The sequence below is a fragment of the Pecten maximus genome, chromosome 4, assembly GCF_902652985.1.
Source record: "Pecten maximus chromosome 4, xPecMax1.1, whole genome shotgun sequence".
NCBI classification, from domain to species: domain Eukaryota; kingdom Metazoa; phylum Mollusca; class Bivalvia; order Pectinida; family Pectinidae; genus Pecten; species Pecten maximus.
The window spans coordinates 14,454,819-14,472,074 of record NC_047018.1 but is presented as its reverse complement, the minus strand read 5'-3'; the positions used below and the strand labels follow the sequence as shown (position 1 = coordinate 14,472,074).

The 17,256-nt window shown below is 38.0% G+C and overlaps 2 protein-coding genes across 2 annotated transcripts; one reads left to right on the top strand and one right to left on the bottom strand.

Annotated features, from left to right (window-relative positions):
* Nucleotides 1-4,914: 4,914 nt before the first annotated feature.
* Nucleotides 4,915-10,961, bottom strand: LOC117325322 (SPRY domain-containing SOCS box protein 3-like). The gene has a single exon (XM_033881454.1). It carries the CDS (start codon nt 10,594-10,596, stop codon nt 9,901-9,903), a length of 696 nt encoding a protein of 231 aa, XP_033737345.1. The 5' UTR covers nt 10,597-10,961; the 3' UTR covers nt 4,915-9,900.
* LOC117326396 (mucin-2-like) lies at nt 6,738-7,790 on the top strand. Its single transcript, XM_033883143.1, has one exon. The coding sequence runs from the start codon at nt 6,738-6,740 to the stop codon at nt 7,788-7,790; it is 1,053 nt and encodes a 350-aa protein (XP_033739034.1).
* Nucleotides 10,962-17,256: the final 6,295 nt, after the last annotated feature.

Below are 17,256 nucleotides of genomic sequence, written 5' to 3'. Positions count from 1 at the left end.
TTTTTCTTCCAATGTAGCATATATAGTATTGAGAGAAACTAATTCCTTTTGCAACACCTAAAAATATGAATTTAGAAATACCTTGTGATTTCGAAATACTTTTATTCGGTAATGAAGATATAATTCAGAAATATATTTGCATGTTCAAAATTCCATTAAAACTAGCAATAGATTTTAAGAATTTAAAAAGATGACGATTGTATTTTCTGCACTTCCTCCCCCGCCTCTTTCTCTATAAATGTACATTTTGTACAAAGTTATATACATTGGATAATTATTGATATATTTGATATAATAATCTTTTTGCGAGTCTGAAATATTCAATATCTACATTTGTCAATTCATATTAAATGTACTTCAAAGTCTGATGATTCATGTAGATATATAAAGAACTTTTTCTGCTGTCCTATGAATACTTTTATAAACAAGTTCACCTTTTCATATTAATTTGGATATCGCATTATTGTGTAGGTGTATCTAGCGATACTGTAGTTAGTGGCACGGTAACTTTAAGGACAGTCCATTTTTCATAAAAAAAAGACATCATTGGATTTAAGAATTACGGATCTTTCTATAAATTCTGAAATGATTTCCTAATAGGAAATAGGAAATAAGCTAAATGAATATTATAGAGGTAAAAAAGTTTTATAGAGTTTAGTACGACATTTTTAGGATAAATATATAGCATTTCTATCATCACAGAAACCGATAGCCGACCTTAGGAGGGGTGACGAGCAGGGAGTGATTAATAGGAGTGATTCTGACATTATGGAATTGTTTGATTTTTTGTTTGTCATTGTGTGATATGATATTGATTTCGCCCATTCAGTCACCATTTCTATCCTGACGGGGCGTTGTTGAGACGGGGTGGTATAAAAGATACGTCCCTGGTTGAACGGCCGCCGTGTTTTAATAACAATATACCCCACCACGTGCTGGAAAGTGCTATCGTGCAGGAACCACGCGCGGCACGTGTCTACGTATTTAAGAATGGTTTTTACCCTTTGTCTCCTGCGTTTTAAATCGGTTGGGATTTTCAGTTGATATTAGATGACAGCGAAAAAGAATATGTTCTTATTCTGAGACTAGGATCAGGGGATACTGCAACAGGCTGTCGATTGTGTGGTGTATAATTTATCAAATATTCAAACGAACAAAGAAAATAATTCACCAGAAATGACATAGATCTCCTGAATAAAATTCCCAAGAGAAATCAATAATAACCAATCAGAAATAAAGCGATTTGTATAGATAGCAGTCATTGTAGTTATCACGGCTCTCAAATCACACAATTGGTTTCTTATCATTTCACCATTTGTAGTGATGTAGGTTTTACCTTCGATTTCTACATCATGTCTCGTTTACTGGTAGTGATGTAGGTTTCAATCTAATCAAAATTTAGATGGTTATTCTCACTACGTTACATGTTACGTAGTGAAAATGACCATCAAGATTTTAATTAGATTGTGTAGGTTTTACCTTCGATTTCTACATCATGTCTACTTTACTGGTAGTGATGTATATTTACCTTCGTTTCTACATCATGTCTACTTTACTGGTAGTGATGTAGGTTTTACCTTCGTTTCTACATCATGTCTACTTTACTGGTAGTGATGTAGGTTTTACCTTCGTTTCTACATCATGTCTACTTTACTGGTAGTGATGTATATTTACCTTCGTTTCTACATCATGTCTACTTTACTGGTAGTGATGTAGGTTTTACCTTCGATTTCGATCCCATGTCTTGTTTACTTTTTGACTGTTATGTTATCTTCGTCTTAATTGAGTTTATAACATAAGTATTTGCCACCATAGCAATGACAAAATGACTATAATGGAATCATCTCTAACAATACCATTCCATCAAGTATACATACATTGTACATTCCATTTAGCTCGACACGGAGGATAAGTACACAATATTATCTTAAAACAGTGGAATCCAGAGTACCATCAACACGGAAATGCAAATCATGTACAATGTATATGTTAGTCCTTTGTACGGATCGTGAATCGATTCTTTATTTGGTACAATGTAGGTGAATTGTGATGATGTACAAATGGGAATTGACGTTCCCTTAAATTCCTTCCGTACAAGTTTGACGTTCCCTTAAATTCCTTCCGTATAAGTTTGACGTTCCCTTAAATTCCTTCCGTACAAGTCTGACGTTCCCTTAACGTCCTCCTGGACAAGTCTGACGTTCCCTAAACGTCCTCCTGGACAAGTTTGACGTTCCCTTAAATTCCTTCCGTACAAGTCTGACGTTCCCTTAACGTCCTACCGTACAAGTCTGACGTTCCCTTAACGTCCTTCCGTACAAGTCTGACGTTCCTTTAACGTCCTACCGTACAAGTCTGACGTTCCTTTAACGTCCTACCGTACAAGTCTGATGTTCCCTTAACGTCCTACCGTACAAGTCTGACGTTCCCTTAACGTCCTACCGTACAAGTCTGACGTTCCCTTAACGTCCTACCGTACAAGTCTGACGTTCCCTTTAACGTCCTACCGGACAAGTCTGACGTTCCCTTGAATTCCTGTCATGTGATGTATCTTGTTTGTCCTCTGTCCTTTATTGTCATGTGATGTTCCCGTTTGTCCTTAATTACCCTGTGATGTTCACTTTTTGTCCTTAATTACCCTGTGATGTCACCTGTTTGTCCTCTGTCCTTAAATGTCTTGTGATGTTCCCTGTTTGTCCATGTCCTTAAATGTCATGTGATGTTCCCTGTTTGTCCCATGTCCTTAATTACCCTGTGATGTTCACTGTTTGTCCTTAATTGTCATGTGATGTCCCCTGTTTGTCTTTAATTACCCTGTGATGTTTCCTGTTTGTCCTTAATTGTCATGTGATGTTTCCTGTTTGTCCTTAATTGTCATGTGATGTTTCCTGTTTGTCCTTAATTGCCATGTGATGTTTCCTGTTTGTCCTTAATTGTCATGTGATGTTTCCTGTTTGTCCTTAATTGCCATGTGATGTTTCCTGTTTGTCCTTAATTGTCATGTGATGTTTCCTGTTTGTCCTTAATTACGATGTGATGTTCCCTGTTTGTCCTCTATCCTTAATTGTCATGTGATGTTCCCTGTTTGTCCCCTATCCTTTATTGTCATGTGATGTTTCCCGTTTGTCCTTGATTACCCTGTGATGTTCACTGTTTGTCCTTAATTACCCTGTGATGCCCACTGTCCTTAAATGTCTTGTGATGTTCCCTGTTTGTCCCATGTCCTTAATTACCATGTGATGTTTCCTGTTTTTTCCTGTCCCTAATTGTCATGTGATGTCCCCTGTTTGTCCTTAATTGTCATGTGATGTTTCCTGTTTGTCCTCTGTCCTTCTTTGTCATGTGATGTCCCCTGTTTGTCCTTAATTGTCATGTGATGTTTCCTGTTTGTCCTCTGTCCTTCTTTGTCATGTGATGTTTCTGTTTGTCCTTAATTACGATGTGATGTTCCCTGTTTGTCCTCTATCCTTAATTGTCATGTGATGTTCCCTGTTTGTCCTCTGTCCTTAATTGTCATATGATGTTTCCTGTTTTTCCTCTGTCCTTCTTTGTCATGTGATGTTTCCTGTTTGTCCTTAACGTCCTGGTCTGCGTACGGTGTCAGACATGCGCACTAAGCACCTGCAGTATGACTACACCAGGACAACAATAATATCTATTTCTGTTTCACTTAATCACTGGGAACGTCTCATTATTATAACTAAACAATACAAATCGAAAATATCAAAAACAAGTTAAATTGTCCTCGAGTGACTGCTTGTCCTGAAATGACCGGTGGTCACTTGCAGAATAGATTAGATTTCTTTTATGTGGATTTTGATTTCTATATTAAAATCAATAGAAGATGTGTACCACGTGCCCCGTCCATTATTTCCCACGTCCAGATCTGTGCCCTTGTATTTGTATATCTTCACCAGCTATTATTGTAATATAAATGTTTCTGTTGTGTTAAACAGCTCTGTTGAATTCAATACAAATGCCGACTGTCTTGTCCATTTCGTCCATTCGTGATTAATGTCTATTAAATCGCTTTCTTTGGAGGATCAACACCTGCCGAAAATCTAATTTACGTTTACCGATCTGTCAGGTGGCCGGTGTGGCCCTTAAGTCTAACGTCTTCAACGGACTTTCTTGAATGTGATATTCAATGTTAAATATATATCAGCTTGGTTAAAGTATCGATAAGTGCACACATGTAAACATATTATTATTCAAGTAATGATTGATATTTTTGCGAGTGGTCAACAGATTGCGTATGGGTTAAATAAAATTAGGTAAAATCATATACGGTATATCGTGCCTTTCGAAATAAGCGTAACATCTGACATGTATTTCAAACATAAGCAATGTGGCGAAGACATTTCATTTAAAGTGGTCAAAGGTCATATCACAATATCAAACAAGAATCACTGATACGAATACTAGTTTAAATACTGTCTACCAGGGCATGCACAATACTAATGTATCGCCGCCCTGGAGAATTAGAATTTTCATTATTTTAAACGACAATGAAAGTTTAAGTTTGAAAATATAGAAAACGTGTCCAAATCAGAAGTGTCCTGAAATGAATCCTGCAGAATATATAATCGATTGAAATCGTTCTCGTTCTGCATGTTGAGGGATAGTATTAATTATTCTGACGTTTTATCGACTTGTAACGGTCCTTCGTTTAACTGACGCCAACCCGAAATAACGAAATGATGAAACGTGAGAATATGACATTGAGGTATTATTACACCTCGTCCTCGTTATCTACTCACTTATTGAAAATATCAACAGGAAAATAATTTCTAACAGAAATGAAAGATTTAAACGCCATAAAACGTTATTATATTTGTTTATAGTTCAGTTTGAACGTCTTTCTAGAGATGGATGACGTCACTGTTAAGATTAGCAACAACAAAACAAAAGACAATCATTTAAATTTTAATTCATCTTTTTAATTTAAATTTACGTACGTGTATATTAGTTTCATTTACAAATACACTCGCAAAATAAAGGAATGCAAATCTTTCTCACGTCATATTTCCAAATTACCAGCTGAATGTTCAAACACATACGCCCTTAATACATACCACAGACATATCAACATTTCACACTAATATTTACCGTGTATAACCACGTAGGGATACGCGACACATGTATACGTTCCACACTCCGTAAACACACAAACTTTTATACAATGTTCTTATGCTTATTCACACGGTCTATAGGTCAACATACATCTATAGTCAATATATTATTAAATAAAACTAAATTACCTAAAAATAAATAAACTGGACAACAAAATTGAAATAATATTAACAACATTAATAAATTAAGCCTGTGCTATTTTGTTCGTATACAATGAGATTGCCGTCATTTAGGAATAACTTCATATAATATATCATAATGTTCATAACAACAAAAATATAATGCTAACGGCTTGTAAAAGCTCGTAGATTGAAGATAAAATAGATACTACCGTAAATAGTATTACCAACATGATATAAACTCAGTCTAATACCTTGATCAAAGTAAACACATTGACATAGGTAAAAAGATACACGGACATCGCGTGGGCTACATCAAGTCAACAATCCATAAAACACAATCTTACAGTAAATATACCCAAAATAAACGTCACGTCATGGTGATCTCTAGTATGGACGGGTCATTACCGCCATAATCTGTGGACACTAGATTATTTAGACAAACACAAAAATCTGACATATCCTGCTGGACATTACTTAAAAAAGGGTGTGATATTGACACGTGTCGGAAAAATACCGAGAAGGAAGCATTGACTAACGACACATCCCACCCAGCATTGTTCCTTACGTCCCCATACTAAACCTACGGTATACCAACTAATATTGCACCTAGAAAAGCATTAAATAAAGATATAATAGTATACATTACAAAATAACATGGTGCACTATATCTATTCCATACAGACATTGTTTTATCACACAGATAATGACGTCATAGAAATCACTAATATTTAGATTGTATATATACACAAGATTATGAGATCACTTTGAAAACTCGCAGACTGCAGCCGAACTGACCACGTGCTGGACACGTGGAGCAGGCCACAGTCATTGGAGGATAGTAACTATTGCACATAGGACCCAGCCTAATTGTTCTATCCATTGTCTACATCCTACACACGTCATCACGCACGCACGCGCTCACACGTCACATATGTACACGCTTTCAGATCGCAAATATACGTTAATGCATCATCTAATCCTATAATATAATACCATTTTAGATATATAATTTTGAGGAATTCCAACTTTGCATATTACAAAACATACAACAAAATGTAACTAACCAATTTGTTTGATTTAAGATGTGATCGAGAGATGTTCGTTTGGACGAATATAAAATCAGTATCAAAACGGTTGGTCACCAGATTTCATCTTCACGTGTGTGCATAGTGAGATTGGGAACCTGCTGAGTTAAAAATAAAATGTGTGCATGCAGTTTGTCCTCAGACAGTGCTTTGTTCTCAGTACTTTGTCCTCGCGTGCATTGTTTTGTTTCATCAATCACTAGAGTACAACACGATAAGATACGACACCATCTGTCAATTTTCACAAACTAATGACTACAGTAAACTCTACGTATCGAGCATTCCATACATCATAAATATTAACCCGATTTTCCTTTGGCCCTGACACTATGTCTGGTGTCAGGGCCATAGGAAATTAGGACTACATAACTACATGTTAATATCTAACCTATAATACATGTACCATGCAACCTACTTCAACCCCACAACATCACGCCTACCTCCACCCCACAACATCACGCCTACCTCAACCTCACAACATCACGTCTACCTCAACCCCACAACATCACACCTACCTCAATCCCACAACATCACGTCTACCTCCACCCCACAACATCACGCCTACCTCAACCCCACAACATCACGCCTACCTCCACCCCACAACATCACGCCTACCTCAACCTCACAACATCACGCCTACCTCAACCCGACAACATCACGCCTACCTCCACCCCACAACATCACGCCTACCCCAACCCCACAACATCACGCCTACCTCAACCTCACAACATCACGCCTACCTCAACCCCACAACATCACGCCTACCTCCACCCCACAACATCACGCCTACCTCCACCCTACAATATCACGCCTACCTCCACCTCACAACATCACGTCTACCTCAACCCCACAACATCACGCCTACCTCCACCTCAAACATCAGGCCTACCTCAACCCCACAACATCACGCCTACCTCCACCCCACAACATCAGGCCTACCTCCACCCCACAACATCACGCCTACCTCCACCCCACAACATCACGCCTACCTCCACCCTACAATATCACGCCTACCTCCACCTCACAACATCACGTCTACCTCAACCCCACAACATCACGCCTACCTCCACCTCACAACATCACGCCTACCTCAACCCCACAACATCACGCCTACCTCCACCCCACAACACCACACCTACCTCAACCCCACAACATCACGCCTACCTCAACCCCACAACATCACGCCTACCTCAACCCCACAACATCACGTCTACCTCCACCACACAGCACAACACCTACCCCGACCCTACAACAGTATACCTACCTCCACCACACAGCACAACACCTACCTCAACCCTACAACATTATACCTACCTCCTCCACCCTACAACACAATACCCACCTCGTCCTCACAACACCACGCTTGCCTCCATCCCACAACACCACAACAACCTCCACCCACACAACAGGTTTACGACACAGGGGCCAGAGGATTTGTTACTGTCTATGACTTTTTATTTACAACTAGGGTATGTCAAAACACGCGCAGACTGTAACAAAATATCAGGCCCCTATGATGTACTGTACTACAACTACCTCCACCACATAGATGTACACAGGGACCAGGCATTATATTAAATGTTTTAAATGTCACAGTACTACGCTGTCCTTGTCTAACTACGATTCCGTGATGTGACGGAATATAAACCGGGTTATATACGTGGACTAACACCAGTTAATATAATAGTCTGATTCCTGTTGTAAGAACCTTTCTAATACTACATGTATATATATGTACCGCCACCGTTCTAATCTACACAGCTCTGACAACCCTAAACATGTACCATCCAGCTTCTGTATCCGCCTCCTGGTCTTGGGTACTTGTTCCCGTTTTGGTTAGAGAATTATGATATGTAATTTATATCTGAATTATAAACGGACGCTGAAGTCGGGACATGTACAAGTCTAAGGGTCGTAGTTTAACTTGCATTGGTTTCCATTCCTTTTGATATACGTCTAAAATTTAATTGTAAAAACCCACTCGCCCAGAGACGTACGACCATGCTGATGATCAATGCCCTGGCTTGCCAAATGAAATTATTAAATGCAAACCAATGCAAGACACGAGGTGTAAAATAATGTGTGTTCTTGGTGAAAAGAAATCTGATGATGCCGCTTTATTACTTGTTACAGGGAACAATTGAATAATTATAGTAAATAAACAAATTGGTCAGTTCAATGTGATATAAAACTTACGTACAAATTGGTCAGTTCAATGTGACATAAAACGTATGTACAAATTGGTCAGTTCAATGCGATATTAAACTTACGTGCTAAATTTCTAATGTACAGGTTAGGATTTCAACAGATCCGTGTTAGCGAGACATTCGATCCTTCTACATCTGGGTGCTATTTATATACATGTGAATTATTAACTATTCTAAATATGGACATACACGCCCTTTGTTATATATATTATACTGTATAAATAATGTACACATATTTACAAGTCTTGACTAGGAGACTCATCCATAAACCAGCCAATTGCAGATGGCATGGTTTGAGATTTTTGTTCGTAAGACGACATTTTAAAATGCACGTGCATATTATTAAAAAAAATAACAAAATAAATAACATTCAAAACCTTCAAAAAATCGCTCATTCGTGCGACATAAACACGCAATAAATGTGCTGAAGAAACAATGTGTAAAAAACATGACATTTATCATAGCATAGTCAGTATAATTATTGACGTTGTGACTAAGTCGTTTGACAAAGGTTGAAACCCAGATGATAAAGTGTGATCAATGGAAACAGATGTTCCATTATATCAGTTACCGGATCAGCGAAATAAGTTTCCCCTTGGGGGCCTCAAATTATTGAATTTTTCGATAATAACGTCTGAATCACACAAAGCAAACACGAACTGGGGCCACGGCTAAAATTAGACGTATACTGTTATACGCGAGATCGATAATCCTGCTGCTTTGTAGGGACACCATTATTCACCAATAAACATTTACATATTAATGAATCAGGGAATTCCGATTCTTCCAATCAGAGAAATATTCAAACCTCAAAAAATGGGTAATTTTGTATATATATTTTTTTTTCGATTAATTTTCAATTTTGTTTCAACAGAAAACCAGAGAAAAGTAACAGTGTTGGTCAATTCATTATCGTCATGCTTGGCTGGATTTGGAATGCGATAGATGACAAGATAATAAATTATGGATAAACAAGCCTTGTGGCTATATATGGGTACAGGGCTGACGCTCCAAATTGAATTTACATAATTAATATTTCATATCTGTATACCAAAGCAGCAGCCTGCAGTTATGGTGATGGGAAGTGTCGCCATATTGAAATGGAAAACCATTTACGGTACATAATACAAAATCCACAGATAAAAATAATTCAAAACTAAACAGGATAAGGCATATCCAATAAATAGAAAACGGAATCTATAAATTAATCATAAAGACAAGTTTTGACCGTGTTTTCTGATGAATCTGGCATTAACGATTTACATAGCACCAAGTAATTCTCTCGTTCAACTCGCACATTACATACCGTTCTCAATACAAAAGTTCATTTCTATCATGGCACCGCTGGCAATGTCACTTCGCTACATCTTTGAGGAACGACTTGATGCGACTCGGGAGGGGAAGGTTGTCAATATCATTGTTCTGTTTCACTTTAGATAGAATGGTAGCTCTGCATCGGTCCTGTAAGCTGACGTATCCCCGTCTCCTTACGCCCAATGTCATCTCCGTCTTAGCGGCTGTCGAACACACAATTGGAAAAAGGTCTTCTTCAATTTCATTAAGACCTGAAAATGCCACTCCGAGATATGCTCCGTCTTTGAAGAAACTGAGCGTCCCTTCGTTTCCGTCGAACAGCATCCCGATCACAGTGGCTTCGTTCTCCTTGAAGGGCGTGGTGTATTGTCTCCAGCGTCCGTTATGCCATAAAAGACCTTTATGTGACAGTCCCCAGCTCTGGCCATCCTCCCCTAACATGTTCACAAAGGCATCAACATGTAACCGGGCACGTCTAGTGCCCACACCGAACATCATACTGGTTCCAAATATTCTCTGAGACACTTTGATTTCCCAGTAATGTCTCCCGTAGTTAAGAACTTGCGAGCCCCGAACTCCTGCGGTTCCATTTGACCAGTTCGGATGGAAATGTGCTGTTTGGAATTTAGTCCCGTATAAACGAACTTCGTGGGATTTATCTTTTTTATTCCATGTCCATTGCTCCTCAAAACCATTATGGAGGAGCTGTGTAGTCTGGTGGTAGCTGCGAACCATCGTGGTATCGCTAAGCACAGGTCGATAGCGCCGTTTTGCTGCCTCAGTTTCCCTGGTCCGTTATATAAATCGATAACGCTATGGAACTCCACACCGGCAAAAGTCTACATGTATGTCAACATACGCGCAACTACGTTTTCCAATAATTCATTTCAGATTTGCGCTTTCTTCAGTGATTCATAAGACCATGAACACATGATCCTGATGTATTAGCCTTGCTGAGTGCGTGTGACCGGTCTTAGCTGTGTGGCTCAAACTAACGTGTGACCCGATATGGCCCCAAGTTTATACCCACCCCGTTACAAAAGAAATAGCCGTTATTCCGACTGTCACATCCCGTCCATGAAAACAAAGACCTGAACGTACACCTTCTTTAATCGTTTGTTATCACATACGGGTTCCATTCGCAAACATTGGTGTCGCGCGACAGCCACGTGCCACCGTCACTGTCAATCATCCGCACCGATTGGGTTACGGGGCGATATGGGCGTGGCTTAGTTTGGATTTGTACCGTTGACAACAGCTGTTACTGTTCACGGAGGACACAGCTTGTCACCGCTCACCAGAACAACAGTCTATTGTGTTTATAATATTTATAACACTTCGTAAATATTATACTAGGCCCATGTGCTCCGACAGAGTCACTTTTGTGGTATACATATATTTACCGGACAACTTCCATAATTATTGGATAAATGATAACTAAAATCAAAATGTTTTATTAAAATTACATTTTCATTTTTAAATGACCCAGCTATCTCTCTCACGGCCACCATGTATTATAATTATACACTAGGATAAGAGCGTATATAATGCTCCTCGATGAAGAGTGGACATCATATGATGGCGATAATATACAATGTCGAATAGTAATAACGACCATCGTAGTATATCCTAATGTAGCAACATTCATCTTACTCTTAGATATCTTGATCTGTCTTTCTTCCTGTCATTCTTCTTTGCTTTTCTTTCTTTATGATAATTATAAGTGTACTGTATCGTTATCACAATTTTTGTAATATATATTTGTGGAGAGGGCTTTTATAAGTGGTTAAAAACTTGTGTCCAATCTAATTGTGTCTAAACAATAAAATATGTCCAAATATCAAAAAACGACCATCATCATTGAGCGCTTTTATTTCGATGTATGAATTAAGCTGCACAGAAAAATTTGTCATTTTCTGTCATAATGCTAGAACAAGAAAATAATCTATCACATTACAGAAATAACTATCACATAACAGGATAAAACTATCACATAACAGGATATAACTATCACATAACAGGATATAACTATCACATAACAGGATATAACTATCACATAACAGGAAATAACTATCACATAACAGGATATAACTACAAATATGTATCACTTAACAGGATATAACTATCACATAACAGGATATAACTATCACATAACAGGAAATAACTATCACATAACAGGAAATAACTATCACATAACAGGATATAACTATCACATAACAGGATATAACTATCACATAACAGGAAATAACTATCACATAACAGGATATAACTATCACATAACAGGATATAACCATCACATAACAGAAAATAACTATAAAATATAATATAAAACATATTACCTGGAACTTATGTAGAAATTATGTTACATACTATCCTAAAAGAGGCCTCTACGGTCATTATAGTGACATGTACAATCGTATCATGTGATCCATCTGGAAACGGATCAAATGAAAATGTGACCAGGAAACGGATAATATATAAATTGAGATTGTGACCCGAAAATATATTATATTACATATTACATGCATTGTGGACGAATAACCTCAATATTTCATGATCAGTATATAATGTCTCAAAGTATGGGGGGGGGGGGGGGGGGGGGGGGGGGGGGGGGGGGGGGGGGGGGGGGATGTAAGTCGACAGGGAGGGTCTTGCCACAGTATATGATGTCATAGTATCATATAAGTTTTCAGGATCAGGGCGGTCTATAATGAGTCCTATTTCGTCGTGACCGAACTTTGTTCCAGTGCCCGGCCAGATGTCGTACCGTGTTACGCTTTCTCTTGTAAGCACCAGTTGACTGTCACCCGACTGGTCGATATATCCAACAACACTAACGGCAAACTCCATCTGTCGCCCTCCCTACCTACTCCATATCATCCCGTAAAACAAGCTACTTCAACATATTTACAATATCCTTATCAAATACATTTTAATCTCATTTATTGCACTGTTCACCTTACGACTCTCTGTAGACGTTGGCAAAGCCAAAGCTGTTCCGAAGGACATTGTATATTATGATCAAAGTCACTTCTTGTACAGTAGGATTAAAAGCGGAAAATCTTGTATACATATATATCTGTAGTAGTATACATAATTATCTGTATCAGTATAGAATTATCAGTATAAAATTACCAGTATAGAATTATCTTTATCAGTACAGAATTATCTGTATCAGTATAGAATTAACTGTATCAGTACATAATTATCTGTATCAGTATAGAATTATCAGTATAGAATTATCAGTATAGAATTATCTGTATCAGTACATAATTATCTGTATCAGTACATAATTATCTGTATCAGTATAGAATTATCTTTATCAGTACAGAATTATCTGTATCAGAATAGAATTATCTGTATCAGTATAAAATTATCTGTATCAGTATAGAATTGTCTGTATCAGTATAGAATTATCTGTTTCAGTACATAATTATCTATATTAGTATAAAATTATCTCTATCAGTACAGAATTAAATGATGGACGAGGTATCGTGTTTCTGAATAACATATAAAAAATGTGAATTTTTGCCCAGAAACTGAGTTTACTCGATATGGATCGTCTCGTTGTATCTGATTTTGTCCCAAAACAATCATACAACCTGAAATATGGTCGGAACAATGAAAAGCCATACTCAGTGTTAAGCTTGTCTTGGGACATTTTATCCGTAATTAATCATTTCTTTAGTACGTGGTGATAATGCGTTTGAGCGACATCTTGGCTGTTTGCAAAACTTTCGAAGTGTTTGATGCGTTTCGCAAGCCTTGAAACGAAACACCGATTCGTCCTGATCGAGTTAAGAAAATCCGCATCATTAAAAAAACTGGTTATGGCACAGTGTTAAACGGAACACTCGGTATCATAAACATCATTCCATATGCTCAGCTTTAGATGAGATCAACCGTCAACTTTGGATGTCGTTATGATTCGGCTAAAATCAAAGACAGCCTAACATGTGCTAGGAGACAAAGCGACATTGGTTTCCGTCGGCAATCAGCCGGCACAATGTTTGCTAATTTGGTACGGTGGTATCGATCTCATAATTTGGGGGTCTTCGGGCCTTATGATGTGGTCTCGCCTGAAATATCCGGATTTGTGCGATCGGTCGACCGTCCAAACTATCAAAATTGCAGCTGAACTTTATCCGACGATTCGTTGGGAAACGGCAGTCTATTCTCGGTTACTAACTTGATTGCGATTCTAAATTCGATTGTCCATTGAAAAATTAACTGATAAAAGTAAGCTGCAGCTGATGTGACGGCAAATTAGAGAAATAAAAGGGCATTGAAAACGTTGAGTTTAATTAGTCTCTTTCATCTAAAATGTATTCACACTTTATTATAAATAGGGCAATAAAATGTTAAAGTGTGACATTAGAGTTATAGCTAGTAACAGCGGTAACTGTTAATTCACGGAAAGTCTAGTTCCGGATACACGTGGAATATTTCTGTCCAATCAATAGGAAATCAAAATCGGTGTTCGTATTATTATTATTTAAAAAATGCATGCATGACTGAATTGACGCACGCGCATGCGTCCAACAGAAACGGTATAGAAACAACAGCTTGCTTTATGGCAAGGAAATCCGTCTATTTCTTAAATTTCGAAGAAAATGTCCTAAAAATATCTCTGGCCCTAGCATATGAAAGACCTGAGGTTGCCTTTGACACTAATGACCTCGGCAAACAATCTAAACCATCGGTCATTGTGAGAAGTGACCACCACGCCTCCCTCTTTGTGGGAGCAGGGGGTCCTCGCGTGGCGACTCGGGGCAAAAATCGAATTCATGTCCACTTTAGGTAAATTTCACGGTCATCCTCCGGACACTTAAATTGTCAGGTGCCGAGTTGGTCCGAGGTGACCACTAACTGACCACTCCTGGACATTCGTAGTGATTCCAACAGCTGTCGTGTCCTGAATCGACCGAAAGGGTTGAGATTCAGGCCAGCACAGTGTGTTTTGTTAGCTCACAAACACTCAATCAGTTAATATCCTCAATTTTTATATGTTTTATCATTTTCTAAGATTTCCACATAATATGAAACAAAGATAACACTCATTCAATCCAAACAGATATAAGTTACACCTTGTATTTGATAATGTATAGAAATATGTATCCTCAATACTCCATGGGTTACATTTCCTTTCATCTCTAGAAAGTACTGCTTTCCAAATACTACTTTACCGAGAGTAAACGTTTCCCCTGGAGTATCGGGAATGAGAAATTTGTAGCACCTGAAGACAGACAGATTTCCCATTTCATCGTGAAAACATCGTGATCATTTCCTGATGCTTCGTTTTCATTTGAAAAAGGGAATAGTTTGGACATTAGACAATTCTGGTCTAGCCGTTAGAGTTGGCGCTAGATTTATCTATCATAAGCTAAGGCGGTAGCATTCTGAATATTTAATGATCGTTACTATGGCAAGAAATTCCTGGCAGACTCCGACAGGTGCGGGATAAGGAGGACAGTACATTTAGATTTACAATTCTGCATTTTCCGATCGAATTTCATTGAGTCTCTTGAATGTTTTATGAAATTCGAACCATAAAAATCAGTGGAACTGCTTTGGTAAATTAGGAGCTATCATTTCCATCTAAGGGACATCATGAATATTTGAGTCTGACGACCTTTAGGGGGTTACTTTGTACGCCATCAGGTATCACCTCACACAGCACCAGTCCATATCGTTACGCCTACTTGAGTATTTTTGAAATGTTTACACTTGATTGATTTAAAGTCGGTATAATTGAAAAGCCGCTTATAATAATTCAATTTTACAAACTTGTAATTGACAGGCATCGGTAATGTTTGATATCGATCATCGCAATTCTATACGTTTGGTTTGAGATGATAACGAATTCAATTTTCTTATTCTCGCCCTAAATCTTTTGATATCCTACAGTTTGTTTTACTTCACTACACCAACGTTGTCCTTTATAATAATTTTTAAGTAAAAGAAATACTCGAATTATTTGTTTTGCCACGGAAGGCAAAACGCCTCAAATGACCCTTGGCTGTAACGAGGACATTAAAGACCCCTAAAAAAACGCATCCCGGGTTGATGTCCTTGGCAAGCAAAATTATAAAAGATATATCTTATATGTTTAAAAGATACCTTATTTAAGGTTTATGGGATATCTTATATTTGTAATAAGCGATCTTATACAACATATAATATAACATATAAGTTATCTCTTAATTTTTCTCTTCTTTACAAATTTTCTTCATAAGATATCTTATATATCATTATAAATACATCTGTACATTGTCGTCATGTACAGTCCGACATATTGGATATGAGTTCATATTTTTAATACGCTAAACATATGTTTATCTTTTTCATTTTAACTTGTATCAGTATCAATTGTCAAGATCCCTATGATGGGGGTTGCTTGACTTGTCGGCAAGGATTGCCAAGCCACTCTCGTATTTCTCCCGCCATTTAGTCTAAATACATTATAATTACATACTTATTAATTATTACTTATCACATGTATGCTGTCTTAGAAGGTGGGGCGCATTTATATGATTTATAGGGTCTCATAAGCCATAAAATGGCTGGATGTTAATATCAGTTTTTTATGTTATTGTGCCTCAAATACCTATTTTATTGTGTAATGTATTAACTGGATCAACATTGCTCCATTAATGATTGTTAACTTGGCTTGCCAAAGATGTCACTAAAGCTGTGTAATGAAGTGATGGGGTGCAGAGTAACCCGGCTGTACACCCCCGCGGGGCTGCATGGTGACCCCACGGCGCCCTGTGTACACCCCCGCGGAGCTGCAGGCTCACCGGGTGTACACATCCGGTGGGACCGCGTTATAATCTCCCTCCTATCCCGTAGATTATTCCCGACAACAAACATCCGATATCCTGAAGGAGTGTAATTAGTATACATGCCATCGATCGGTCAACCCCCGGGGTCACAGCTGGACGGGATGACCCTCCCGGAATTCCCCAGTCCCCTCCCGGCCGTTATTTTCTGTCCTCATACATCATCGTGAATTGTTACATAGGGACAGCCTCTATCAGGTACTCTCTGGACTGGTAATGTGGCAGGAATGGCAAATGTTTGGACGAATTATACTGTATACAATACTTATCGCACACATAATTACGTATATCCATATATTGCTGGATTGGGTAAAAAGAGAAATGTACAACACTAAATAATTCACAATAATCCATGTGTTCATTTCGTAATTAACAATCGCAACTAAAATAAATAAGGAAAATATGTTCTTTGTAAAATGTTTCCATGCGATCCTATATTCACTCAATGTAAAGCTATATATGTGTGTCCTGTATGTAATTCATTACAGTATTAGTTTATGAGAATAAAGTCATTATCATTGTCATAATGTCTACACCTCTAGACACCCGCTAA